The 18592-nt window shown below is 35.2% G+C and overlaps 1 protein-coding gene across 5 annotated transcripts in view; it reads left to right on the top strand.

The window, feature by feature from the left end:
- BDP1 (BDP1 general transcription factor IIIB subunit) overlaps nucleotides 1–16405 on the top strand; it is a 92804-nt gene extending 76399 nt beyond the window's left edge. For all 5 annotated transcript variants that reach the window (XM_045186241.2, XM_045186239.2, XM_045186240.2 and 2 more), the window contains 5 exons: nucleotides 164–368; nucleotides 4093–4132; nucleotides 4722–4989; nucleotides 6472–6721; nucleotides 13748–16405. In XM_045186241.2, the coding sequence (XP_045042176.2) occupies nucleotides 164–368; nucleotides 4093–4132; nucleotides 4722–4989; nucleotides 6472–6721; nucleotides 13748–13879 (895 nt within the window). In that variant the 3' untranslated portion in view covers nucleotides 13880–16405. The remainder of the gene's footprint in view (nucleotides 1–163; nucleotides 369–4092; nucleotides 4133–4721; nucleotides 4990–6471; nucleotides 6722–13747) is intronic.
- The last annotated feature ends 2187 nt before the right edge of the window (nucleotides 16406–18592 follow it).

Raw genomic sequence — 18592 nt, 5'->3', positions numbered from 1 at the left:
ATTAATGGAGCTCAAAACTTAACATTTTTGTGGTCATGGCCATGTATATGTTAGTGACTTTGGAGTATTTCGGGCAGTTTTTATTGGAATAGCTAGCTCAGCCTTTAACCTCATTAAGTAACTTCTAATTCACTGATTTAATATGTATCTGTTTTCTGTGCAGTATGAGTTTTCCAGTAACTTCAGTTGGTCAGGATGCCATGTGTTTATCTCATTCTGGAAGCAATGATTCTGAAAAGCCTCCTGCTAATTTGGATTTTATATCTAGGAAGAGATTTCATTGTAGGCTTGATGAAAGTGGTCATGTTCCTCCTGCCAAAAAGTGTTCACTCACTTCAAGAGACAATTGTCAAAAATATACCTCTGAGGTAAGAGAGTCTTTTTAAGTAGGATGGCCACATTGCAACAGATCTGTTTCTGCTTTTTCCTTTAGATTCTTTATATAAAGATAGTTCTAATACTTTTTGCCATGAATAATTAGGGAAAACTTGCTTTGTATTTCCACTTTCAAACAGTTCTACATACAAATTGATTGACATTAATCAAGAACTCTATTACCAGCTCTGTGTTGGCTAAAAAGAAGGCCGAAAGCACCACCCAGATCTGGGTCTTGGTTGTACTACTTACTAGCTGTGGGACGTTAGGCAAGATACTTCACCTCTCTGGTTGAGTTTTGCTATTGTGTAAGGTGACGATAGTAATATTACCACCACTGTTACCATAATGCCTACATCTTCATGTTGCTATTAGGAATGAAACCAGAACCTGTAAGGCCCTCTATTTATCTGGCTCAGTTCTGCCTCCAGTCTTGTCTTGTGCCAGTCTCTGCCTCACTCTGTAAACACATTGGCCATCTTTTAGTTTCTCAAAAGCGTAATACTCCTTCATGTTCCAGGGCACTTCTTTTGAGGTCTCTTTTTCTGAAACATTCTCTTGTAAAGTATACAAATTTCTTTAGTTCACTTATCACTACCTTAGGGAAGCCTGATAATACTGTGCAGATTCAGTTAGCATCCACTGTGCTATATGCTTCTTAGCACCTTCTGGTTTTTGTTTTCCGGAACTCGTCATAATGTACTACATTATGTAACCACACTACAGAAAAGTTAATTTAGGATCTGTATTCTCAAAGGGACAGTGGAAGACCAGTAGCCCTCAGATGATAGCAGACAACAGAGGCAGTGCATCTTTGTCTATCTGGTAGGTGAAACAGGGTCTCCCAGAATGGTTTTAGTTTCTCTTACTATCAGCATTGTTTCGTATTTTTTTTCTTTTCATATTCTTAAGAGCCAATTGTTATTTGCTTTTCTGTGAACTGACACTGTATATTCCTTACCCATTTTTTAATTGGGTTGTTGATCTTTTTCTTATAGATTTGGAGGAACTCTGTTACGTTTGTCTGTGATATATGAGTTGCAGATATTTTTTCCCAGTTAATTGTTGTTTGACTCTTCTTTATGTGGTTTCTCAATGCAGACTTTTTTGGTTAACTTTAATATGAACATTGTCAAACATTTAAAGAGGTAGACAGGTTAGTATAATGTATCCCTGTGTACTAGTCACCCAGTTTGAATAATTAGTATTCCATGCAGACATTGTATTGTTTTGTTTGGTTTTAAAAATATATTTAATGAAATGGAAAAAGATCATAGAACATTACTATATGCAAAACTAAGTCTTTGGTTTTTAATATACCCTTTAAAAAATGGTAGATGTATATTGATGAAAAGTATCATGTCTAGGCTAATTTGTTATTTTTATTTTCTAAACCTTGTTTTCACATTTTAACAATAAAATTGCTGATAAAAGTGAAAGTTATAATTTTGAATTCTATAATGCACAATTACCGCTTTCATATAGACATATGAACATTTTTTGTTTTTTGTTATTAAATTTATCAGTCTTTGTATGTAATGGCTCCCAGTGATAATGTTATACATTGAAAATCTACCTTGAGATTTAATAGAAATTCTTCTAGGTAACATTATTGATTTGTTTAGAATTTATTTTGGTGGTAGGAAGAGTGGAACAACTTAATTTTCCCCAGGTGCCTATTAGTTGTTCCAGCACCATTTATTGAATAATTAATATTTTTCTCCACTTATTTAACATTCCACTTTTATCAGATACTAAATTCCCATATGTATTTGGGTATATTCTTGAACTTTTTTTTCTTCTACATTGATTCACCTATTTGTTCTTGGGATAGTATCACCCTGCCTTTTAAAAAAATTTTAAAAAACTTACTGATTTTAGTTGGGGGGAGGAAGGGGAGAAAGAGAGAGAAACATTAATTTGTTGTTTCACTTATTCATGCATTCATTGATTGCTTCTTGTATGTGCCCTGACTGGGGATCAAACCTACAAGCTTGGCACATTGTGGTGACAGTTTAACCAACTTAGCCACCCGGCCAGGGCCAGTATCACACTATTTTAATGATTGTAGCTTTAAGTGCTTAAATATCTAAAAGGGATAGTCTCCCCATCCCCTACCCCCCTGCAGCCCATACGAGTATTCTTCTCTTTTCAAGTTTCTCCTAGTTGCTTACTTGTTCTAAAGTTCATATCAGTTTTGGAATTAGCTTGTTCAGAACTTTAAAAACAATCCTATTGGTACTTGTATACCAATAAGAATACAAGAATAAGAAGAATATAAGAATAATAATTACTTGACAGATTAACATAGGGAAAATTGATGGCATAATTGTGATATTGAATCTTCCCATCCAAAAACTTGGTGTCTCAGTGGTACTTTGAGCTCTTCTTCACATAAATCTAGTACATTTTTTACTAGGTTTTCCTAAGAATTTTATTTTATTTTTGTTGCTATAATCATTGAGTTCTTCTCTGCCTAAAGAGCTTACTGAATTCCTCTCATAGTAAGCAGTAATTTTTCCCTTGATTCTCTTGGGTTGTCTAAGTAAACAATGATATCATAAGCAAATATAACTTTAATTCTTCTCTTCTACTTTTTATACCTTTAATTCCCTTCCATTTTCTATTATATTGACTAATATAACTCAGAAAATATCTGAAAATATTTTTGATATTAGACTTCTAAAAAAAATTCATGACTTCAATAGGAATACTTACAGTGTTTAAAAAGTGGGATGCTGCTGGCTTTTGGTTTGCCATAGCTGCATTTTAGGGTTTTAAGAAAATGTTTCTCGCCCTGGCTGGTGTGGCTCAGTGGAATGAGTGCCGGCCTGCGAACCAAAATGTCCCTGGTCTGATTCCCAGTCTGGGACACATGGCCTGGGTTGCGGGCCAAGTCCCCAGTAGGGGATGCGTGAGAAGCAACCACACATTGATGTTTCTCTCCCTCTCTCTCTCCCTCCCTTTTCCTCTCTCTAAAAATAAGTAAATAATAAAAAATTAAAAAAAAAAAAAGAAAATGTCTCTCTATTTACCCTGACCGGCGTGGCTCAGTGGGTTGGGCATTGTAATGAAAACCTTAAGGTCGCTGGTTCAATTCTCCGGTCAGGGCACATGCCTGGGTCCCAGGTTAGGGGCATATGAGAGGCAATTAATCGGTGTTTCTCTCCCTCTCTTCCTCCCTTTCCCTCTCTAAAGATAAATAAAATCTTTTTTAACAAGTCTGTTTATTCAATTTCAAGTTTTTTAAAAAAGAATGTTATTGGACAGTTCGTGCAAAAAGAAGCTATATCATTTTCTTTTCATATCTGTTGAATTATATTAATAGATTTCATAATATTGAATCATCTTTGCATTCCTGAAACAAATTCCACTTGATTATGATGTGTTATTGATCTTTTGATATACTGTTGAATTATGTGTAATATTTCATTTGATATTTTTGCACTGATGTGAAAAGGGTTAGTTGGTATCAATATTATGCTTGATTTATAAGAGGTATTTGGAAGCTTTCCCTCTTTTATTGTGTTCTGGAACAATTTAAATAACAATAAAAATGTCTTTTCAATAAATATTTGGTAGAATTCCCATAAGACATGCCTGACTCTAGAGCTTTCTGGGAGATACATGTTTTCTTTACTGAAAAAAGAAAAAATGAAATAAAATTTAATATCATTTGATAGATTTTTAATTTTTTTGTAAATTTTCTTAAAACAGGTATGTTCAAAGGAATTAACAAATGTTTTTGAGGAAACAGGTGAGTGAAATAAGTTTTATTGCAATTACATCTTCCTAAGAACCCCTGATAATTTTTGATGCATCTTGTTCAAATTTAGGATTAAGCAGAGTCTTGCTCACTTATTATTAGAAGTTTTTCTTCCTTGCTAAGATTTTTGATTTGGCACTTTGGTAGCCATTAAATTCTTTCTTCTTGTAATTAATAGAAAATTATGTATCTACAGGATTTCTGAAAAAGGGCGACAACTGCATTTTAGAAATTAGAAACCTGTATTTAAAGGAGTGTTCATAGGTCCTGAGCTATACCTTCAGATTAGAAAGTGATCACTTTGTTAGTACAAGAAATATTTGTGGAGAAATATTTTCTAGGTGAAAATATATTGGTATGACTTATGTACCTGAATGCAGAAGCTGTTACTTTAGCTTTTAACTAGTTATATTATTCTTAAGCATCCAGGTAACTCCACTAATTTATAATTCAGCCTACTCTTATTAGGGCATGCTTATAATAGAATATCATGGGTTTTTTTCCCTTCAAATTTTGTAATTCAATTGGGTATATTAATTTTAATATGTGTTCTTACCATTTCTTTTCTTTTTTTTTTAAGGGAAGTCTTACAAGGGACAAGATATCTTTCCTATTTCAGAAAGCACACATATAACTCCAGAACCTCAGAAAGAGAAACTTGAACCAACTTTTCAGAGTATAGGATCTAGACCTCTTGATAAAATAATGGATACACATATAGAAAAGAATACACCTCAGTTACCTCAGGATATGATGATTGTGTCTGATAAGGAAGAAAGAACTTGTACAGCTTCTAAGTCTGAACAAGTGGATGGCCTCACACCAACTTCAAAAACCCCACTATCCAGGTATCATGAGAAAATCTCATATTTCTCATTCTGCATTTCTCTCTCAGGATAAATATAAGTATAAATATGTATGTATTTATATTTGACTAAATCCAATACTAAGGATGGTGTTTTAGAAAATAACCCTCTGTCGGTTAAGGGAAGGAAATACGGTAATGTCAAACACTTTTGTAGGACTGTTTGAGATAAATACGCATTCCATGTAACAAGAGCTTCACTTTTAAGTGCCTAAACTTAGACTTTTTAGATAGAAAATCTTTAGAGTTTAGTGTTGTGTACTTTGTTTTCCAGATTGTCCATGGTTATTATTTTGATTGTTACTTACAGTGTCATACAGCAGCTGCTAGTGCGGATGTAGATGCCTGAGACATAGGGCTAGCATCAGAAGTAGCTCTGGATGTTGTCTTATTGAGGCCCCAAATAACACGTCCATTTTTCTCCCTTGTGGCATACCAAAGAGGTGAACCACAGCTTTCTCCCTATGAGAGTACTGAATTTAAGCCCAAAGCTAGCTTTTCACATATTATTTTCCTCATACTCTAGAAGCAAGCCTTCTGGATTATGGATACTTACTGACTTGTCAGCAGTATTAAAATTATTAACACGGTGTTAATGAGTTGAAGAGGGGAGGGTATACACTAACTTCCATTAAAGAAAAGGTGGAGGGGAAGGACATGTGTAGCTTAAAAAGGAATATTTAATGAATCTATTATTTTTGTAATGTAAACTACAGAAAGTAAAGCTCAGCAATAGCCTTTCTGGTCTTAGAGATGGTCTGGTGCTCAAGATAGAATGAGGGAGGATCATGGAGTTTTGCGTTAAAAATAGTTGAGAATCAGTATTTCTGGTCTTAGAGATGTGCTGAATGTAGAATGAGGGAGGAGGCATCATGGGGTTTTGGGTTAAAATCAGCTGAGGGTCAGCAAATATTTTGGTGAACATAATGTAGTATATATTTTAGACTTTGTGGCCCATAGTCTTTGTTACAACTACTTAACCCTGAATTTGTAGTGCATAAGTAATGTTTTTTAAACAGATGAGTGGCTGTTCCAGTGAAACCTGTTTATAGAATCAGGTGGTGAACTGCATTTGGCCTGTGGGCCATAGTTTGTTGACCTCTGCTCTAGAGCCTGGCTTTTCAAAGTCTGGTCCTGGGACCAGCAGCATGGACATCACTTGACAACGTGTTAGAAATAAATATAGAACTCAGGCTCCACCTACACTAACTCACTCAGAATTTTCATTTTAATAAGATCCCCAGATGATCTGTATCCACTTTTAAGCTTGAGAAGTACTGCTGTACAGTAAGCATTGACCTTTGTCACAAATATATGTCAAGGCATAGTGGTCTCAGTACTGAGTAGATGTGCTGATACCACTGTGGTTATCATATATGCCATTTTAGGATTAATGGAAAGAAGTTGGTATTAAGAATATGTCTTCCTGGATATTTTTAAAATACCTTTATATTTGCATTTCTAGACCTGGTAGAAGACCCCTGGGATTTTTGTCTTTAATATGTTCAAAGAATAGTTTGGAGTCAGATGCACCTATTCAGGTTCATAGTAAGAAACGCCTAAAACCTCTTATACCTGTATCAAGAAAGAATTTGAAAAGATCCAAACCACCAGTCAGTGAAAGCCAGAAAAAAATTCAAGAATCCTCTGATCGGCCTTCATCTCCAAGTGTTGATAATACTCAGCCTGAGAATATTGGCAGTTCAGCAGCTCAGGTATGTGATATCTGCTTATTATTGTTCATATACAATGGTTCGATATCAGATTCAACTAGGAATAACGTAATTGTTATTATCATTTGGATATCAGAAATTATTGCAGAGCAAATCCTGTCCCATCTCCTCCACATCATACCCACCCCTTGCACCACTGTATTGGAAGAAGATATGGTGTTGAATTAGAAGTTACAGCTAGTTTAGTATAGAGCCATTGAACTAGCCATAAATAGACAATTGCCATTTCTTTAAAGCAAAGATTCTTCTGATCAGTGGAAACAAAACGAAGCAGTGCTTGCATTTTATTTGCTTTCAGAGAAATGTCCTAATACCCATAAGAATTCAAGGAACAGTAAATGAGAATTTATTTGCATGTTCTATTTCCATGCATTCCAAAGCTGTACATATGGGAAGTGCTGGGATAGAACAATCAGTGAAGCTGTAGCAAAGATTTCAGAAGAATATTGGGTACTTAGAATCTTAGCAAAGGCTGGTGACCTCTAATGGGTAGCATGAGACTCAAAGGAAGGAGTACTTTTGTAAAAAATATCTTTAATATTTAAAAAATATTTTGTGCTATTTCTCAGAATTGTCTTCGGAGACCAAGATTTTCTGAGTGTTTATCCTTGCCAAATTACTTTGGAGAACAGTGCTGTAATTACCAGCAGTGTTCCAGTGCCAGTTTATTCACATTCTTGCCAGCATCAGATAATAACTCTTCAAAATGATTTTTTAAATTTAATATAATGGTGGGGAGCACATTTCATTTCATTTGTTTAACTTGCATTTCTTTAGTTACCAGTGACTTGGTTTTTTCCATGTATTTACTAAATATTTTATTGTCTTCTTTTTTTGTTCTATCTTGCTAATTTATAGCTTCTGGAATCTAAGTGTTTTCTTACCAATTTGTGTGAGATTTGACAAATTTTTTAAAAAGATTTTACTTATTTATTTATTTGCAGAGAGTGGGGAAGAGAGAGAGAAAGAGAGGGAGAGAAACGACAATGTGTGGTTGCCTCTCGAGCACCCCCCACTGGGGATCTGGCTGGTAACACAGGCATGTGCCCTGACTGGGAATTGAACCTGTGACCCTTTGGTTTGCAGGTTGGCACTCAATCCACTGAGCCACAACAGCCAGGAGATTTTTAAAATTTTTTATTTTTTTAAATCATATTTTATTGTTTATGCTATTACAGTTTTCCTAATTTTTCCCCCTTTGGCCCTTTCCACCCAGCCTGCCCCTCACTCCCTCAGGCAGTCCCCATACTATTGTCCATGTCCATGAGTCATGTATATATGTTCTATGGCTACTATATTCCCTGTGCTGTCCTTTACATTCCCATGACTATTCTGTAATACTAATTTGTACTTCATAATCCCTTCACATTTTTCTCCCATTTCCCTGACCCCCTTTCTATCTGGCAACCATCAAAACGGTCTCTGTATCTATGATTCTGTTTCTGTTCTGCTTGTTCATTTATTTTGTTTTTTAGATTCAATTGTTGATAGATACATATTTATTGCCATTTTATTGTTCATATTTTTTATCTCTTTATTCTTAAAGAAGACTCTTTAACATTTCAAATAATACTGGCTTCATGGTGATGAACTCCTTTAGCTTTTTCCTGTCTGAGAACCTATTTATTTGTCCTTCAATTCTAAATGACAGCTTTGCTGGTAGAGTAATCTTGATTGTTAGTCCCTGCTTTTCATGACTTTGAGTATTTCTTGCCAATCCCTTCTAGCCTGTAAAGTTTCTTTAGAGAAATCAGCTGACTATCTTATGGGAACTCCCCTGTAGGTGACTAACTTCTTTTCTCTTGCTGCTTTTAAGATTTTCTTTGTCTTTAACCTTTGGCATTTTAATTATGATGCGTCTTGGTGTAGGCCTCTTTGGGTTTATCTTGTTTGGGACTCTTGCACTTCCTGGACTTGTATTTCTATTTCCTTCACCAAGTTAGGGAAGTTTTCTGTCACTATCTTTTCAAATAGGTTTTCTGTTTCCTGCTTTCTCTCTTCTTCTGGCACCCCTATGATGTGAATGTTAGAATGCTTGAAGTTGTCCCAGAGACTTCTTACACTAGCTTCATATTCTTTAAAAATTCCTTTTTCTTCTTGCTGTTCTGATTATTTTTTCCTTCCTTATATTCAAAAGGAAGCTGCTGTGGCTGCTGTAGTTTCCCTGTAAATTGTTCTTTATTTCAATTAGAGTAACCTTCATTTCTGACTAGATCTTTGTTATGCTATTGAGGTCCTCACTAAGTTCATTGAGCACCCTTATAGCTGTTATTTTGAACTCTGCATGTGGTAGATTGTTTGTCTCCATTTTGTTTAGCTTTTTTTCTGAGGTTTTATTCCATTCTCATTTGGGCCAGGTTTCTTTGTCTCCTCATTTTGGTAGCCTCCCTGTGTTTGTTTCTGTGCATAAGGTAGAGCTGCTATGTCTTCCAGGCTTGATAGAGTGGCCTAATGTGGTAGATGTCCTTAGGGTTCATTGGCACAGCCTCCCATATTACCCAGGCTGGGTACTCAAGGTGCACCCACCATGTAGGCCATGTATACCTTCCTGTTGTAGTTGAGCCTTGATTGCCTTTGGCACATCCAAGGTCAGTCACTGCCTGTATTCTGTTTGGTGCCACCCCGCATAATTCAGTTCCTCCCCGTATGTCTGAGGTGCCTTTCAATCTTTTACCCACTGGCACTGGAGCTTAGAGGGAGTGAGTTCGAGTCAGTCTCTGCGCAGGCTTTTTAAGAGGAACTGTCTGGGTGGGACTACAGCAGTTTCTTTCTTACTTAGCTTCAATCCCCACTGGTTTTACAGCCAGAAGTTTTGGGAACTTATCTTCCTGGCACTGGAACTCTGGACTGGGGGGCCTGGTGTGGCAATTGGACCCCTTGCTCCTGAGATACCCCTCTCAGTTTTTATCTGCTACACATGGATGTGTGACCGGCCCATTCGGCATCTCTGCCCCTCCTACCAGTCTCAAGGTGATTTCTTTCTTAATTCTGTATTTGTAGGACTTCCATTTAGCTCGATTTCTGGGTGTTCTGAGTGATGGTTGTTCTATATTTTAGTCGTAATTTTTCTGTGGTTGTGTGAGATTTTTATGTGTGTAAAGTACCATGTACCTTCCAGCTCTTTGCTGTAAGTGGTTTTTCTAAGTTTATTTACTTTTAAGTTTTTTTAATGTTTTTAAAAATATACATAAGTTTTAAGTGTTTAGTCAAATCCATTACTTTTTTCTTTGCAATTTTTTAAATTGCTTTTATGATTAGGGAATTTTTATCCAGAGGTATAAAATTTTCAGTTTTAAAATTAATTGTAGTCATGGTTATTGACTTTGGTATATAATGTGAGGTATATTTGATATGTACTGAGAGGAAAGAATCTAAATGTTATTTACAAATTGCTATTTTATTATTTTTATTGATTTTATTTTTATTGATTATGCTATTATAGCTGTCCCATTTTTTTTTCTCTCCTTTATTCCCCTCTGCTTTGTACCCTCTCTCCCACAAGCATTCTCCCCTTTAGTTCATGTCCATGGGTTGTACATATAAGTTCTTTGGCTTCTCCATTTCCTATACTATTCTTAACCTTCCCCTGTTTATTTTCTCCCTACCAATTATGCTTCTTATACCCTGTACATTTTCCCCCATTCTCCCCTCTCCCCCTCCCCACTGATAACCCTCCATATGATCTCCATTTCTGTGATTCTGTTCCTTAGGCTGTTTGCTTAGGGTTTTTTTTGTTTTTTTTTAGGTTCAGTTGTTGAGAATTGTGAGTTTGTTGTCATTTTACTGTTCATAGTTTTGATCTTCTTTTTCTTGGATAAGTTTCTTCAACATTTCATATAATAAGGGCTTGGCAATGATGAACTCCTTTAACTTGACCTTATTTGGGAAGCACTTTTCTCTGCCCTTCCATTCTAAATGATAGCTTTGCTGGGTAGAGTCATCTTGGTTGTAGGTGCTTGCCTTTCATGACTTGGAATACTTCTTTCCAGCCCCTTCTTGCCTGTAAGGTTTCTTTTGAGAAATCAGCTGATAATCTTATGGGCACTCCTTTGTAAGTAACTGTCTCCTTTTCTCTTGCTACTTTTAAGATTCTCTCCTTATCTTTAATCCTGGCTAATGTAATTATGATGTGCCTTGGTGTATTCCTTCTTTGGGACTCTCTGAGCTTCCCAGACTTCCTGGAAGTCTATTTCCTTTGTCATATTGGGGAAGTTTACATTATTTTTTCAAATAAGTTTCAATTTCTTGCTCTTCCTCTTCTCCTTCTGGCACCCCTGCAATTCAGATATTGGAATATTTAAAGTTGTCCCAGAGGTTCCTAAGCCTCTCCTCCTCTTTCTTCATTCTCTTCTGGTTGAATGTTTCTTTCTTCCTTCTGGTCCAAATTGTTGATTTGAGTTCCAGTTTCCTTCCTTTCACTGTTGGTTCCCTGTATATTTTCCTCTATTTTACTTTGCATAGCCTTCACTTTTGCCTCTGTTTTGCAACCATACTCAACCATTTCTGTGAGCATTCTGATTACCAGTGTTTTGAACTCTGCATCTGATAGGTTGGTTATCTCTTCATCACGTAGTTCTATTTTTGGAGCTTGTATTTGTTCTTTCATTTGGGCCATATTTTTTGTCTCATCGCACAGTAAGGGGTGGTCTTAGGTATTTGCCAGTGCAGGGCAACCCACGTCACAGTGTTGTGGTGCTGTATGTGGGGACTGGGTCCCAGAGGGAACAGTGCCACTTGCTCAGCTCTTGGTGGCTTTCACTCACTTCCTCCGCTACGCACAAGCAAATTGGGCCCTTCTGGTGCTGATTGCCTGGGGGCGGGGGTGGGGGGTTGTGTGTCCTAGGACCCTGTGGGTTTTTCCAATGAACTTTCCTATGAGGCTGGGAGTTGCTCCTGCTGCCACAATTCCCACATTTTTACATTCAGAGGTTTTGAGACTTCATTTCCCTGCACTGGAACTCTGGGTTGCAGGGTTTGTCTGGCTCCCCAATTGTTCCTCCCGGTTTATCTGCATGCGAATGTAGGTTCGCCAGCTGCTGCCTTGCCACATGTCCTCTCTGCCCCAGCTACCCATCTCAGCTCCTCCTACTGGTCTGGATGAATGTTTGTTTTAACTCCTTGGTTGCTGGACTTCCTTACAGTTTGATTTTCTGGTACTTCTGATTGTTTTGTTTTTAAATTTGTTGTCCTTGTTTTGGTTGTGTGAATAGGCAAAGTATATCTACCTACGCCTCCATCTTGCCTGGAAGTCCTAATTTTTAACTTTTATTGAAATATTATTTGTTGTTCCACTTATTTATGCATTCATTGGTTGATGCTTGTACATGCCCTGATTGGGGATTGAACCCGCATCCTTGGTATATGAGGGTGACTCCAACTGAGCTACCCAGCCAGGGCTTAGATTGCTGTTCTTACCAGCAGTAAATGAGAGGGCCTTTTCCTCATATTGACATATTAACACTTTTTCTTTTGTTTTTACTTTTATCATTGTTTATAGATTTAATGAGCATGTATGAGTGAGGTTGAACATCTCTCTCTGCATTTGAGTCACTTATTATTTTTCTTTTCTTTCTTTTCTTTTTTTTTTTTTTAAGACGGAGAGAAACGTGAGAGATGGATCGATTGCCTTTCACACACCCTCAACTGGGGACCTGCCTGCAACCCAGGCACAAGTCCTCAACGGGAACTGATCCTGTGACCTTGTAGTTTGCAGGCTGATGCTCAGTCTGCTGAGCCACATTAGCCAGGGCTCATTTATGTTTTTTCTGTGAACCATCTGTTCATACCATTTGACTTTTTTATAAAGAGTTGGGCTAATGGTCTTTTTCGTACTGATATGTAGAAGTTCTTACTGTATTAAGGAAAACCCTTTGTGATACAGGTTGCAGGTACTTTTTATCCCTATATGCCATTTGTTTTTTGCTTTTGTGTATGGTGGCTTTTCCCATGCAGACGTTTTTTATTTTCACATAGGTGAATTTCTCAATAACTTATGGCTTCTGATTTCCTGTCATTTAAAAAGACATTCCCTCTCCCTCACTCCAGGGTTCTAAAAGTTTTACCATGGTATATTATAGTAGACTTTTTAAAAAATGTTTTCACAGTTAAAGCTTTTGATCCAGGTAGACTTTATTTTGGTGAGATATAGGCCTATTATTTTTAATTCTGAGATGGTTATACAGTTGTCCACCATCATGCATTGAATAACCTGCCCTGGCTGGTGTAGCTCATTGGATTGAATGCTGGCCTGTGAACTAAAGGGTCACTGGTTCGATTCCCAGTCTAGGGCACATGCCTGGGTAGCAGGCCAGGTTCCCAGTGGGGGGCACGTGAGAGGCAACCACACATTGATGTTTTTCTCCCTCTCTTTCTCCCACCCTTCCCCTCTCTAAAAACAAATCTTTAAAAAAAAAAAAAATAACCCATTTTTTCTCATTTTCTTTTTGGAAGCATTATTTTTATCAGATACTATATTTCCATCCATGTTTTGGGGATATTTCTGGTCTTCTGTTTAATTGATATATGTGTCTTTTTCTGTGCCAATACTGTGCTGTCTTAATTTCTTACAGATTTATAGATATGGTAATTTTTGATAGGACTGCTTTTATTTGTGATGATTCCTTTGGGTACTGTTATGTTTCAGGGGTCTATTTTGATACTGGTTATTAAAATGTTTTCATTATACACTAAATATTTTTTCTATTATGTTATTTTTTTTTCATGGAAGTTAGGGTAATGTAATGGATCAGGGATACACTACAATTAAGCTAATCATGCCTAGTGTTGTTTGTTTGTTGATTCCAATTTTTTTATAACTAATGCTACAAAGATTATCTTACTCAAAAAACTCTATGTTTAGGATTATTTCCTTAATATAATACCATAGAAGTGAGTTTGAACATAAAGCTCTTAATATTTATCCTATATGGCTTTTCAAACATATCAATTTAGACTACCACTACCAATAATAAACGTTGTATTGCGTACTTATTTTTATTACCTTTTTAGGTTTCTTCTGATTGTTCCTTACCGAAAGAAGAATGTAAAAGTGTCCAAAATCAGGCACTTGAAGAAGAGCCATCCACAGTCTCTGAGTATTTCTTTGGTGATATCTTTATTGAAGTGGATAAAACAGAATGAAAGTTTCATTGTTGTTTTTAAGTCTAGAATTTCCAGAGTCAATTATATCAACAGAACTGTATTTAGAAAAAGGCATCATGTCTGTTTTTCTTTATATTGATTTTGACTATTTAATGAGCTTGATTTTAAGTTTTTTATATGATCAGTGGGAAGCATTGCTGAGGTTCCATTCATTCTGATTAATTCAGCATTTTGGAAATACCAAGTATTTAAGATTGCTTTCTCAGAAATAGCAACTCTTGTTTACATTTTGACTTTTCCTGTACTGAAAACACATGGATATTTTGGAATGTCGTGAGTGGATAAATGTCTGTATAAATCACAGTGCTTACATATTTGGAGGTGGATTTGTATTTAACATTTAGCAGACTACTTTTGTGAAGGGTTTTTTTTTGTTTTGTTTGTTTGGAATTTTCTTTGGGTGATTAAGGTGTTTTCACTTGCCTCTAAGCATATGAAAGTAAATTGTTGAAAACTTTTCTATTATCAGCTATTTGACTGACTGAAAAATATGTATTTTTCTAATTCATGTTAACATTAGTCCTAATTGAAGAACTAGTATTTAAATTTATTTATAAAGATGAAACATCAAAAAGCTTATTTATTTTTAAATTTTTTATTTAAAAGAATATTCAGTTTTAATTATTTTCACCCTCCAGAATATGGGTAAAGAAGGCAATAATAGTTTCGTTTGTCTCCTTTCCCTCTTTAATTTTAAAGCTATTGAAAGTGATATAACTAAAAGTATTTGGATAGTGTATATGTTTTGAATACATTTTTCTCATAGATTTAGTATATTGACTTTGTACTGTGAATATTTTGGTTTTTTCTTATTTCTTGGATAATCTCAGGATTTGTATGGGGAAAAAATCCCTTACCTTCGTTGATGAGGAAACTTTTCATACAAAACCAGTCTCCATTACACACACACACACACACACACACTCCTTTTTTTTAAAAACCAGTTTCTTGATAGTTCTCCCCCCCCCCCCCCCCATCAAATTCTGCTTAAGGAACACTTAGGCTTTTAAGTAAAGAACATAATTATGATGTTAAAACAGAAAGTAAGATAACAATAAGACTATTAATTCAGTTATTATGAATTTGAGTTGTTTTTGCTTTTGTAATTTACATATGTAATCTGTTATTCACCCAAGCAAATTTTGGTGTGGCTCAAATTAAATTTCTCAAAGAGCAGGTTTATCCTCAGTTGATAATATTAATACATTTAGTTGGGAGTCAGAAACACTTTTTGCAAAATATTTTTCAGTTTATGGGCCGGATGACCTCTGTGGCAACTACTCACTTCTGCCATTTCAGTTGAAAACAGCCACAGACAATACTTAAATGATGGGTGTGGCTGGCTGGCGCTTGTAGTTTGACCCTCTACGTGAGACAGTACATTTCTTACCTTAAGGTGCTGACGTCTTTATCTATGAGATATTTGTCATTGAAGTTGTAGTTGTGCCTAACAAAACTATTGATTGCATTATGGAATGATCAGTATTTCAAAGGGAAGATATTTTTAATGTCTAGATAATTGTGTTTGTATATTGAAAAAAAATAGTGGAAAAATTTCAGGTTCATTAGGAAAATAGGATATGGCTCAGGAGGAAGTACAACAGTAATCCTAATTTATTAAAAGAATTGATATTAGAGCACTTGTTCATTTTCTTTTAGTGAAATTTAACTTTTTTTGCGATAAAAGTGGATCTATAAATCTGAGTGAAAATTCTCTATAGGCATGCATTTATTTATTTCATGTGCTCACAAGAATCATGCTAGTAAATCACATTGCTATTTTAATGCCCTGTTTTTATAAATTTTTAAACAACTCATTCTGGAAAGGTTGCTTTCATTTGATTAATGTTGATTTGGGTGTTAGGTTCCCACAATTAAACTATTATTTTATCTCTTGTATAATACTTATGTTTTAACTTCGTTAATGTTGGTTTCTTGTGCACCTACAGTGAATTAATTTTATGAGAATTGTAACTTCTTAATGTAAAATAATTTTATTTTGGGGGCATTTATTTTATTAGCAAAGTCACCCAGCTAAATTACCCTACTATTATATCCTTAAAACTAATCTTGGAGAAAGAGAAGCTTAATCAGTGTATTTATTTACCTTTTAAGGTGGAAGGACTTGTTCACACCTGTATTTAATCTATTCATGTAAAGATGATGTTGGGAAAAATTTGTATTTTATGAATCTTAAAGGAGATATAATTAAAAGCCTTTGTTTTTTCTTGACTTTCCTCCTGAACACTTACATCTTAGCAAATGGTTAACATTACAGTTTAAGAGCCTAATTTGTTGGTAACTGTTTGAGGCACAGATAAAAATATAAATATCCACTATTTACCACTATATTATTTGAAATAGAAGTGACAATGTATACATACTATCTTGCTTGAAGAAGTCTTTGACAAAAAAGCAATATGTCACTTGTAAATTTTCTTGTTTTAAAGAAAGCAGTTATGTTCTACAGATATAAATTATGTAAATAAATGTTATTTTATACTATTTTTGTTGTGTCCTTTCTTAATGTTAACTAAAACAAGTAGTTTTTCACATGCAGCTTATTCTTACTTTCTTCCTTCCATAAAAATACAGTACAGTCATCCCTTGGTATTAGTGGGGATTGTTTCCAGGACCCCACCGTGGGTACCAAAATCTGAGGATGCTCAAGTCCCTATATAAAATGGCATATTCTACAGTATTTGCATGTTCTACAGTATAATTTAAGTCATCTCAAAATTATTTATAATCCATAATACATAGTATTGATGTTAACCAAAATAAGTAGCATTTCATTTCTTAACGCTTAAGTTTGTGGCTTGCCTATTTACATATTTTTTGATCCTGGTATTCTGCACAATAATGAGACTTGGTGTAAGCCTGCCCATTTCCTGTCCCCACATTCATGCTGTTGGGCACTTCATGGGCCTTTTAAGTATGAAACTCATTTCCTTACCTGTGGGAAATGTTCTTCATCAGGAACAAGTTAAGAATGTCCACTTTTACTACTTCTGTTTAATATAGTACTGGAAGTTCTAGGCAGAGCAATTATGGAAAATAAGAAATAAATGGCATCAAAATTGGAAAGGAAGAAGAAAAATTATCTCTGTTCGAAGATGATATCTGTAGAAAACCCTAAAGATTCCCCACAAAAAGATCTGTTAGAACTAATAAATGAATTCAGTAAAGTAGCAAGATAGAAAGTCAACACACAAAAATCAGTTGCATTTCTATACACTAACAAGCTGAAAAGAAAATCAAAAAAACAATTCCATTTACAACAGCATTCTAAAAGAGTAAAATACAAAAAGAATAAAATAGGAATTAACCACAGACATGAAAGCCTTGTGCACAATGAAAACCACAAAACATTGCTGAAAGAAATCAAGACATAAACAAATGGAAACACATCCCTTGTTCACAGATTAGAAGACAAGATTAAGATGTCAGTACTACCCAATGCAATCAATAGATTTAATGCAATTATTATCAAAATCCTGATATTTTCTGCCAAAGTAGAAAAACTGATCCTAACATTAATATGGAATCTCAAGGGACCCCTAACAGAAGAAAAAGCAAAAAAGAAGAACAAAGCAGGAACACACACACTTATTTCAAAACTTACTACGTATCTACAGTAATCACAACTGTGTGGTACCGGCATAAAGACAGACACATAGGCCAATGCAATAGAATGTAAAACCCAGTATGGTCAAATGATTGATAGGAGAGCCAAGACTATTCAATGGGGGGAAATGACAGTTATTTCAACAATGGTGTTAAGGAAATTCGATATCCAATACAAAAGAATGAAGTTGAACCCTTATCTAATACTGTATACAAAAATTGTATCAAAGACTTAAATGGATTACATAATTTTTTCTTCATTGTGCAGTGGGCCAGGGATTGTGAAGAAGCCTAGATTTTTTATAGGCAAAGTTTTAAAAGTACATTAAATTGTTTTGGGTTGGCGAAAAAGTCAACCTGATAATTTTTTCCATAAAATAAAAGATACATTTTTCATTTTCACCAATAAATTTATTGATTTGGATATTTTGAATATGTGAGCCCTCTCCCACCATATAATGTTGATTGATCTCAACTAATGTCTCCATTTGATCGCAATCAACTTCAACTGGTTGACCCCACATGGAGCATCATCCAGTGAGAAATTTCCAGCACGAAACTTTGCAAACCACTTCTGAAACGTTCAATCAGTCACAGCTCCTCCTCCATACACTGCACAAATCTTTTTTTTTGTTTTTTGCATTTCAGTTGCATTTTTACCTTTCTTGAAATAATAAAGCATAATATGCTGAAAATATCACTTATTTTCTTCCACCTTCAATATTAAAATGGCTACACGAAAATTCAATTTTGATCAGTTTTTTTAAATGACCATGGATATGAAAGCTGTCACAATACAATCTAACAAAATTGTTTCGAATGAACTTAAAGATAACTAAACGCTACTACAGCCATCTTACAGAAAAAAACATTTTTTTTGGCCAACCCAATAGTACATCCAAGTAGCAATTTATCACTATTAGAATTTTTATTTTTGCTTACTTGTTTATGATCTTCCCACGTTATAAAAGAATGCATTTTGTTCCGCACTGTGTCCCCAGTGCCAGTAGAGCATCTGACACAGAAGTCATTGAAATTTTTTGCTGAAGGAATAAATGTATCCTT

The sequence above is a fragment of the Desmodus rotundus genome, chromosome 1, assembly GCF_022682495.2.
Source record: "Desmodus rotundus isolate HL8 chromosome 1, HLdesRot8A.1, whole genome shotgun sequence".
In the NCBI taxonomy this organism is placed as follows: Eukaryota; Metazoa; Chordata; class Mammalia; order Chiroptera; family Phyllostomidae; genus Desmodus; species Desmodus rotundus.
The sequence above is the reverse complement of the archived record's forward strand: the minus strand, read 5'-3'. Positions and strand labels throughout refer to the sequence as shown.